Raw genomic sequence first — 11,111 nt, 5'->3', positions numbered from 1 at the left:
TACATAATGTATAATGTAATCCAACGCTTAACTGTTTTGTGTACTTTAACTACAAATATTGTCAAATAACATGTGCCATTTGTCAACAGATTTGTGCCCTATCTTACTGCAATTTGTACTTTCCATTTATATTCTCAGAGGTTTTGTGTTTCGACTTGCGTAAAATGAAACCACTACTCTTCTGACTACAAAAGCTTGTGTCACATGTGGTCTCTCAAAACAATGAAGCTTGTCACGAGAATGTCCAATCAGCTCACACCAATACTCTCACACCAATACTATCACACCACAACAACAATGGATAAATTCCTTTCCAATCCACTTTAAAAAGATGCAACATTTAAGAAAACATAAAAACCCGTGATATTTTACATATCAGATGAGATAGAATTATCCTGACACTAAGCCCATTCCCCATCCTTATGCTTTACTTACCTTGTAATTTGCCTTTCCTCTGGAATGAACTTGAAATGTGTATAGTTCAATAAAGAATTTTTTTGCACATTTGATGACATGAATGTGTGACTTCAACTGTGAAGTTACCTAAGCATATTTTTGTCATGAAGTGTACACAACAATTTCCTCTTTTTCATTTAACAGTAAGTCTCTCAGCTTACTGGAAGCAGTTGTCTGTAACCCGCTGAGATGCAGCAATGTAAATATTTTTCTGTCATATACAAACATGATTAACATAGCAACAAGCACACCCAAGTCCCAAAATTAAGTTAATGAAATGGATAGTTTAAAATAACACATATGTAATTCATAACTGCCTGTGTACCTCATCATAGATAACCTTCAGAGTCTCTGGTTCAAGCGTTTCACTTAACCTGGAACCAAGAGAACAAAATCAGTTCTGAGGAGAGAGAACACACACACACACACACACACACAGTGAGCTTTGTTGAATTCTGTGAACAAGGCTGGTCTTCTCAGTCTTTCCTGTCTTCTGCTGGAAAGATCCAAATATGAACTTGAGAGCCCAGATGACAGGCATCAGCTCTTCCAATGTACACCACAATCTGCTGTAGGTTGCACATTGCTCTCCCTATGACTGCTGGTACAGCCTCTTCAATGCACTGGAAGAGGTCTCCAAACATACACACTGAGTGCAAAAGACGATCCATCCCATTTTCCACTAACATTTCCCTAAGGGGTATTATTATTTGTGTGAACTGCCAATGATTAACAGACCTCTTCCTTTCTGCATTTGCTCCCCCTCCGCCTCAGCAAACAAGGCACACTACAGGTGATGTCCACTGACAACTTCTCTCAAGAATTGTATTGAATTGTGTGTTTAACGTTTCCACGTAAGTAAGTCTAGAAGCTCTTTTACAAGTGTGATGTTTTAGTCTGGTAAAAAAAACATTACATACATGATAGTATGAAGCATGGGGCTCCCAGCTCTGCTTTTGAATGTAAAGACATCTTTACCAAGCGTTACTTTCAGATGTCTGACAAACTGCACATACACAACACACAGTATGGTGTAGTAGTATTCTGCAATTGGTGGTCCGTTTGGAGCCCCCCCTCCCCCCTGACACACACACACACACACACACACACACACACACACAACAAAACCAATTGTTCTATTGCTCTCTTTGAAAGACAACGTCAGTAAGTGAAATCAATAAACAATATCCATTAGTTTCCAGTTACATGTCAAGTCAATGTAGGATTCAGTGACATTTCTTGAAAAGATTTTTAAATTAGTACACAGTAGCCTTTTGTATAGATATCTTTATTCTACAGTAATTTTATTCAACAAAACAATAAAATACATGTATTTTGGAAATAGAAAACTTACAATTTTAATTTTTTGAATTTTTTTTACACAGTATCATTTTATACAATCCATATAACTGGATAATCAGTCTTTCAATAATTATATTTACAAAGACAACAACATTAACACAGGTTAGAAAAAGACCCTGTTGCACATTACTAAGATTACTTTCATTTCAGTTTTCAAGCACTGCCCATGATAGAGAATTGCTGGATGAGTACCTAATAAATATTTCTTTGAAGTGTGATTATTAATTCAATATGAATAACACAAACAAATGAAAAGTATGTCCAACAACCAATACTCTTAGCACAAACTGCATAGATATGGTTCTTCTGGGGGACTGATTGAATCTGCTGTAAAAAAGTGTTGCAAATAAAAATATATTTGACCTGATGATATTTACCTGAGAATGGCACAGTGTTCTTGTGCAAAGATTTTGAGCACAAAGTTTATACCCGTACACAGTGCTTGCATTTGGTAGTTTCACAAATTTTACATTAATAACATGTTATTCACGTTTTTTGTATTTTAATAAAACCAGATGTGTTGGAAAAGTATTTCGCATTTGCTTCATTAATCTTCTTTTCCGCTGCTTGTGGATTAACAATTTCAAGACCCTGCAAACAAAAATGGATGTAAATATAAAATTTATGGTCAGTCCTCATCTTTGTCCCAGCTCTTTCATTCACATAATCTGCTTTACTATTTTATTATACTTTTGAAATGTCTGTTACACTTTCATCCTCTCTTTTTACTAGTAAATTCAGCCTAGATAATAATTACTGCATTTTTTGTGTGAAAACTGATACTGACACAAATGTGTTCTTCATGACATAAAAATTACTGACACAAACACTGAAAAACTACAAATTTTGAAAGATAGCTGCATCCTATGACCATTGAATTTAAGCAACATTAGGAAAACAGCAGAAATTTTTCACAAAATTTGAGAGAAACACATTCAGAATTGTACAAAACATCAGTGCTGTATGAAGATCACCGTGTGAAGTTTCATACGTAGAAAGAAGCCATTAAGGCTTATTTACCTGGAGTGGTGTGAAAGCCACACTAGAGGCTGTACCCGACACTTGCTTTTTCACAGTTGTACTTCCTCCCCAAACTTGTTGTTGCTTCTGCAGATTCTTTTGTAATGTCTTGGAAATGCGTACTTTGGTTTTCTCATCAACCTGGGGTAACCTGATACGACCTGTTCCAGTTTTACCAATTGTTCCTCTGGTATAGCCAAGATCTTCTTGGTAAGCATCATCCTCAATCTAAAAACAAAATAACAGAATCCTCTACAACAATTATAAAGGAGACCTGCTTTTAACATCCAGTCTACTGGCTGTATTAAGATCATTAAAAGTAAAGGTTCTGTGTAAATCACAAACATCATAAAATTACTAGCATTGTATCCATTATCAAAAGTTCTTGGACTTGCTTGAAATGAAGTAAAATGCCTGACAAATACATTTTGTGGTTTACAAAGATAAATTGGAATTTGACTTTTATAGAAGTCTCACAAACATAAATTGACCTGAGATTTCATCCTATTGTTTTCAACGGATGATAGTTTAGGTAGAGAGAGGTACGTGAGCAGTAAGTAAGATGTTAAATAAAGAAAACCTTTTAAAGGCTTGTATCCACTAGCAAGTAATCTTCCGCAAGTCACTTACAAAAGCCACTGCCGCAGGTTCTTTCGTGTGTAAACACCCCCAATCAAGTCAAACTTTCAGAAATTTTGTATGTTCAATGCCAGTACAAAAATGTCAGTGCCAAACAGGACAATGGGGGCAAAGTCAGATGGGTCTAAACAAATTACCACTGGAACCCCTAAATATAACTATTTGGCCACCACAGCTAAGAAAGTGTGAAACGAATATACCGATTACTCTGTGATTCTTCAGTTTCTCGCACTGTATTTGTTGACAGAACAGTCCACAGGTGTACTGCCAATTCATAGTGTCCAGTGGACACAATATTTCGGTGATCAGATGTGTCACCATCATCAGGTGTGCTGACGAACTGAGCTCCTAAGGGTGGGCAGCCAACTAATATCCCCTGCCCTCACAAGTCATTCTGTCCATGGTTTGGGCCCGCAGCTGCTCGTCAGCAGTCGTGGTGACACACGTATTGGCATCTATGATAGCGTCGACATAAGTTCTCTGTCCACCCTAGTCATCAGATCATTTTGTTTGCTGTTAGTCGTCTTAATTAAATTCAGTTCTGGTTTCCAAGTCTTGCTAAGATTATAGCCATAATCTTGGTTGATGAAATTGTCCTTGGTGCGAACTTCTATTGTATCTCTAATGATGATGTCCCAGTATTTGAAAGTCTGTGCCGAAATCTTGGTATGTACGTAATCCATTGTGTGATTCTTGAACAAACAGTGTTCTACGACAGCTGACTTGTTTGGATATGTCAGTTGAGTGTGCCTCTGGTGTTCTCAGCAACAATCTTTGACTGTGTTCAATATATGTCTTCCCACGGTGACATGGAATCTGGTATACGCCCGCCTTCTGAAAACCGAGATCATCTTTGACACTTTCCAGTAATGCTCGTATTTTAGTGGGTGGGCAAAAGACATTTTCACTTGATGATTCTTCAATATGTATGAATAGAGCGCCAGTGTACGGTGTAAAGACAGTGGCTGCCCCTTCCTCCACAACTTCTTCTGCTTCCACAGGTTGTACTGTTGTAGTGGGGCAGAGAGCGTGCTTAATCTCCCATTCCGGGTATCTTTTTTTCGGAACACAGCTCTGAGGTACTGAGGTGTTCCACCTTCTGGGGCAAACCCTCTTTGTCAGAAATGGTGTGCAACCTGTGTACTAGTATTTTTAGTACCCCATTCCTCTGCAAAGGGTGGTGGCAGCTGTCTGCATGCAAATACAGGTCAGTGAGAATTTTCTTCCAATACATATTATGGCTCAGTATACCATCAGCTCTTCTCTTGACCATAATGTCCAGGAATGGTAATATTTCTTCTACTTTGTTGTCCACAGTGAATTTGTTATTGGGGTGTATGGAGTTCAAACGTGTAAGGAAGTAAAGGAGTTTGTCTCTTTCATGGGGACAGGTGATAAACGTGTCATCCACATAACAGAAAAAACACATTGATTTCCATTTAGATGATGCTAGGGCCTCCACCTCAAAGTACTCCACAAAAAATTTGCGACACAGGAGAGAGAGTGGGGTAACAATTGCGATTCCTTCCATCTCTTCATAGAATTCACCATTAAACAGAAAATGAGTGGAGGTTAGGACATGCCTGAAATGACTGGTGGTTGTCTTGTCAAATTTCTGACCAATAAGCTCTAGTGCCTCTCACAGAGGTATCCTGGTAAATAATGAAACAACTTCAAAACTCACCAGAATACCTGAGTTTTTCACCTTGAAGATGTTGAGGCATTTTACAAAATCCACAGATTTGTGTACATGATGAATGCATCTACCAACATAAGGGCTTAGTGTTTCTGTCATGTATTTTACTAGCAAATAATGTTAGTGTCATAATGTTGCTGACGGAGGTGCAATGGCATCCCATCTTCATGAACTTTAGGGAGTCCATAAAGTCTTGGCAGTACAGGTCCTTGAGGTAACAGTTTCTTGGTGAGCCCCTCTAATAATTCTGTGTCCTAGGATAATTGTGCACCCTTTAGAAGAGTTCTAGTCCTGTTCTCCACATTCTTTGTAGGGTCAACTTTGATATCCCTTTAGAAATCGTCATCTAGCAGATTCTGTATTTTCTCATTGTTGTCCTTGTGGGAAAGAACAGCAGTAGCGCTGCCTTTGTCAGGCAATTTGACAACAATCTCAGGACATTCTCTTAGGTCCCAAATAGCTGCCCTCTCTTGCGGGTAATGTTCGATTTTGTAGGCTTAGTTCTTGTCAGAGCATGGCAGGTTTCACAACATACTACTTCAGCTGTTTCAGGTGGTAGTCACACCACAACTTGTACAACTGCACTGATGATGTCTGGGGTTGGTTTGAGCTTAGGGGTGGAAGCAAAGTTAAGTCCCTTCTCCCGAACTTAAACTGCATGACTCAGTTCCATGTCAAACAGATTGATGACCATCTTGCACAGGGACTTCAGTGGTGGTTTGTCAGAGAGACTAGGAGAATTTTGATATCTGATATCTTGTGGCCTTCCTTTGGGTTGAATTGGCTGCCACCTAGGTAACGACATCAATTCAATCCCACCTAAAGAAATTAAAATTATTGGGCAGTTGTAAATGTAGTCTAAATAGTTCCTCAGAGTTGCACTCAAGGCTCCGATGGGCAAAGCGCACTCTCCCACATACCAAAGCAAGGCTGGCCTGCTTCTTAATTCTACTGGCTAATGCAGGATAGATGTTACGGAGGAAGGGGCAGCCACTACCTTTCTACCATACACTAGCACAGTATTGGGGAAAAATCAGACACATACTGAAGAAGCACCAAGTAAAAACCATCTTTTGCCTACCCAATAAAACACAAGCATTACTGGCAAGTGTCAAAGACGATCTCAGTTTATGGAAGGCCAGCATCTAACAGATTCCATGGGAATATATGTATTGAGCAGACAGTGCGCACCATGTAAGATCGTTGTTGAGAACAACAGAGGTACACTCAACTGATGAACATACCAGGATCTTGGCACAGATTTCCAAATGCTGCTTAGAGAGACCATAGAAATTCGCACAAGGGGCATCTCATCAACTGAGACTGTGGCTATAATCTTAGCGAGACTTGGAAACCAACACTGAGTTTAATTGAGAAGACACTTAGCAAACAAAACGATTTAGCAACCAGAGAACTTACATCAATGCTATCACAGATGCCTAGCTAGTGGCTCTGCGACCGCCTATGAGCGGCCATGGGTGCAGATAGTTTCATCCAGTTTCACCCGAAGGGAGAGTGGCACTAGAGACATCTTTAAATTTTAGTTGATTTTTTAATGATAGCTGAAACATAAATAATAAATATTGTTTCAAAAACTGAAGAGCAATTAAAAAGTCATCTCTTCGTGATGTAGCCTGTCACATTTTTGTATTCTGCTTTTGAATATTTGATTTTACAACAGTACAGAGATTTTGAAACTAGCTTATGACGTTCTCAGGAAGTTTTTAGTCTGAGTGAAGTTCTCAGTAGCGTTTCTTGATAATAAAGTATGTATGCCTATGTATTTATTTTTTCCCATGAACATATTTTTTTCTTAACTTTGTTTTTAGTGACAATTTTGCTTCAATAATAATAATAATAATAATACAACAGTGGCGACTGCTCTGTTTTTAATCATGACACTGTAAACATCAATTTACCTGTTTCATGATGCAACTACAGTGGAAACTGTTCAGCAGGTACTTGTAGCAAATTCATGAAATTAACTTGCTGAAGTGACTTGTAGAAGTAACATGCGAAAATTTTTGTTCTCATGTAAATACCTCAGCAAGCACTTGCAGAAGTTAGTTGGTAGTGGACAAACACTGTAAGTGTTATGATATTGAAGTAACCATTTTTTAAATAGAACAATATGATTTATTTAATTCCAAGTGCAAGCTCTTCAAAAGAAAATGCAGTGAATGCTCACAAGGCCTTAAAATGCAGTCAGGCGGTCTTACGCCTATCTACTGTGCCCATAAACCTTCCCCATGTAGCCTTCAAACATACACAGAAAAACATGGTGGGGACTTTTCTTTATGTATAGATAATTGCTCACTTCTATACTACCACTTGTCAAAAACCCTATTTTGATATATTTATTTATGAATTATTAGATGTGTGTACATTGTGGGAAGACACGCCAATAATTTGTAGTGAGCTCTTTTCCTATGCCTCTAGGATCAACTGTCCAAAATCTAGAGACTTTGGACAAATAGTGCAACTGCACCAACAAGTGAAGATCATTGGAGTCAGATAATACAATGGTAAAGTGGTAGACAGATTTTTGTAATTACATATTTTTTCAAGAATTTATATTTTAACAAAATATATCATTCTATACACTGGCATTCTCCAACACTATTTTCATTGCATGAAATGTTTAAATGTAATCAACTCTGGAAGCTCTTTCAGAAGCACATTTGTAATCCAGTTTCTCATTTGATATTATTTCATGTGCAAAAAGCAACTTACATCTGCTTCATGACACTGCTCACTATAGCAATTAATAGTGTAGGCAGAAAATTCCTATCTCTCCTCCCAACTCTGATAATGGAAAACATAATGTGTGTAGACAGTAAAATCAGAAATGTGCCTTACCACTTACAGCTCCAGCCCTGCCATAACCATACCTCACTTCATGAAATGAACAATTATAGAATACACTTAAGGTATCTGAGAAATGAAAACTGAAAAGATTATTTTTGCTCAAGGCAAAGACACAAAATTATTTCAGTATGCATTACATAAATTACTTCCAAACTCTGGAGATACTGACTGAAATACAACCGCTAAAATTTGCATTAAATTGGATAAACATTTGTGCAAAAAATGTCACATATTTATTTGATTGTAAATTGTAATATAAAACAGTTATCTATGCTTAAGAGTATAACATGCTATCAGAGAACTAAATACAATCTGCCTAAAAATTTTAACTGTTCAGAAAGTAGAATAAGAAATACAGAAAGTAGACTAATTAAATTAGTGACAACAGAGATTTTATAAAATTTCATTCGGTCTATCACAAAACACATTTCACAAGTACCACACTAAAAACTATACATACATCAGCGAAGTTAAGTCTGTTTGCTTGCTTTCGAAATTCAGTCATGGCATATCGTTCTTTCATCTTCCGAACCCTCTTACCACCTCGTTTCTTTCTACCAGCATCAATAGGTTTTGGAAGAGGCTTCACAAATTTCACTGGTGGAGGCTCCTATGAAATTGAAAAAAATATGAAATAGCTCGAATGAATAATATTAGTGACTGCATCACTTTAAAAAAAATAATCAAATGTTATATCATAAGTAAAACACAGTGAAAATTATGAGCTGCAAATGTAGAGTAACATACAGAGAACAACTGTTATTTTCGAACACTAAATTCTGCTTCAAAAAAGGAAATATCACAGCAGATGTTTGCCGAAAAGAATTGAAAATCATAAGGTGTGAGGTCTTCCTTGCGTTCACTTTTGTCAGTCAGTGTGGGGACATATCTTGGAAGCAGCATTAACAACAGTAGATTAAGTACTTTGACTTGCACGCACTAGTGCACCTTGAGAATGTTGTTCAAAAATGTTTCTTGGGTATGCAGTTCTTCTCCTTTTGGGATGAGAAAGTAATCATACAGGGGCAAATCTTAAAAGAAATTTTGATATGAGTATATTTTGGTAGAGGTCTGCTGAAAAAAAAAAAATGCTTGTATTCTGTGATTAAGTGTGGGATTCATGTTGAACATTATCCTATCAAGGCTCGTATTTTGTTGCTTCTCCTACATATTCTTGAAAAGTTTTAGATGATGTGCTCCAACATAAGATCTTCTATTACAGCCTTATTCTTTTTTATGTGATTACTGATTACAGCTGAGAAAAAGTCCATTATTCTGCCTGAACTCTTTGAGCTCTTTACTTTTTAGGATGAGCATCATCAGGGAATTTCATAAGCATGACTGCTGCTTCGTCTGTGAAACTGATACAGATACGTTTTGTTACCTGTTATGATCTTGACCATCAAACTTTACCAGCCAGAATTAAATACAGCAAGTATCAATTGACAGAACTCACAATTATGAGCAGTTTCTTCCTAGACTGGAGTGGTGTCCAAATCCTTCCCAGCAAGGAGACTCATGAAAGATCTTGCTTCAAAGCGCAGTAGTTATATTCTTTCTTCTTGAAACACAAAACACATTTTCTCCAACAATGACTGCTGCTATGTAGCCAGAAAACTACAGTCTTAGAGGTAAATCTATGCATACCTGGATTTATTGAGCTAACAAATGACTATCTGCTATCATGAAAAGAGAATCCCCAATAACAATGACAAAAGTTCAAGTCACAGATTTTCCCTGAACCCACTCTCAAATCACAAGCAACCATCACTTGAAAATGCTGTCTTCCAATCCCATGGCTACCAATAACCAAGTGCAGTGCTCTGCAAAGCACATATGTTTAAGAAATATTACTCAAGTTAAGCTATGAACTGCAGAACAAACGGTAATTTATTTTCAGTTGGGACTACGTAAAATTACCTTTATCGCCACATATAAAAGGAAACTGACTTTAATGACTCATCACCTAGCCCAAACCGCTAAGGATAGAAACCTGTTATTCGGAGATAGCATTGGTCTTATAGTGTAGGCACTATTTAAGAATGGATTTTTCAAAATTCCACCACTATGGGGGTGAAATACGGGTTGAAAGATTTTTTGAAAATATATCATTATCAAGGCACCTTTGAAGTTAGAATTACAAAAATCAGTATTTGGTTTCTTGGTCAGAAATATCTGTGTGAGCATTTATGGAAAGTTAACACTGTGGGGGTGAAAGTTTTTCTTGGAAGAAAAGAAAGATTATTACAGAGCTACTAAAGCATTTTTAAAGCTACATATATGAAAATTGGTATTTTACTTCTTGGTTAGTAATAAAAAATAAATAAAAAGTTCAAGTTTCCATGTCCTTGGAAATTCAGTCCCTATGGAGGTGAAATAGGGGCATCAACTCGTGGTCTTGTGGTAGCATTCTCACTTCCTGTGCACGGAGTTCTGGGTTTGATTCCCAGAGGGGTCAGGGATTTTCTCTGCCTTGAGATGACTGGGTGTTGTGTGTCCACCATCAAACTCCCCAGCATGGCCTTAATAAGTTTGAAAAGTTTAGAACATGTTGCAATTTGTGCATAATGTAAAAATTTGATTAAAAACTGTGCAGGCCATACAGTCTACGTGAGTGGAGCAACGAGCACTAAGCTAGGTTATTATAAAAATAGGGACAAATGCCACATACTTGTTAAGCTGTTGACATTTTTTCTATAGTGAAGTAGTCTTTGAAATTGATTCTCCAAAATAATGACAGTACTAGTTGAATGTTGCGTATTTCAAAACTTACAGTCAGTTTGTCCAGCTTTTTTTCAATTTCTTCTCTAAACTGCTTGCCAATGTGACCATCTGCACTTATATGACAAGCATCGACACGTGCTGCTAATGTGCTTTTAGCAGCTACTAGCCTCGCTGCTTTGCGTCTGAGATCCTGAAATCATATAATTTAATATTTTAACAAAGTCACAAGCCTTAAGTGGAATACTGAAAAGTTATTTATTTCCAAATTATCCAGCACAAAAATATTCTCAGTTAATTAGTGTTAAATAATGATATACATGTTTGAAATTTACAGTTCAGTAGCAGG

The 11,111-nt window shown here is 37.2% G+C and overlaps 1 protein-coding gene across 2 annotated transcripts in view; it reads right to left on the bottom strand.

The window, feature by feature from the left end:
* Positions 1-1,728: 1,728 nt before the first annotated feature.
* LOC126180090 (U4/U6 small nuclear ribonucleoprotein Prp31) overlaps positions 1,729-11,111 on the bottom strand; it is a 73,702-nt gene continuing 64,319 nt past the window's right edge. For both annotated transcript variants that reach the window (XM_049924665.1, XM_049924666.1), the window contains exons 7-10: positions 10,815-10,955; positions 8,502-8,651; positions 2,839-3,066; positions 1,729-2,409 (exon numbers count right to left, since the gene is read on the bottom strand). In XM_049924665.1, coding sequence (XP_049780622.1) covers positions 2,305-2,409; positions 2,839-3,066; positions 8,502-8,651; positions 10,815-10,955 — 624 coding nt within the window. In that variant the 3' untranslated portion in view covers positions 1,729-2,304. The remainder of the gene's footprint in view (positions 2,410-2,838; positions 3,067-8,501; positions 8,652-10,814; positions 10,956-11,111) is intronic.

This window comes from Schistocerca cancellata, chromosome 1, assembly GCF_023864275.1.
Source record: "Schistocerca cancellata isolate TAMUIC-IGC-003103 chromosome 1, iqSchCanc2.1, whole genome shotgun sequence".
NCBI classification, from domain to species: domain Eukaryota; kingdom Metazoa; phylum Arthropoda; class Insecta; order Orthoptera; family Acrididae; genus Schistocerca; species Schistocerca cancellata.
Note: the sequence above shows the minus strand (reverse complement) of the source record. Positions and strands in the feature narration are given on the sequence as shown.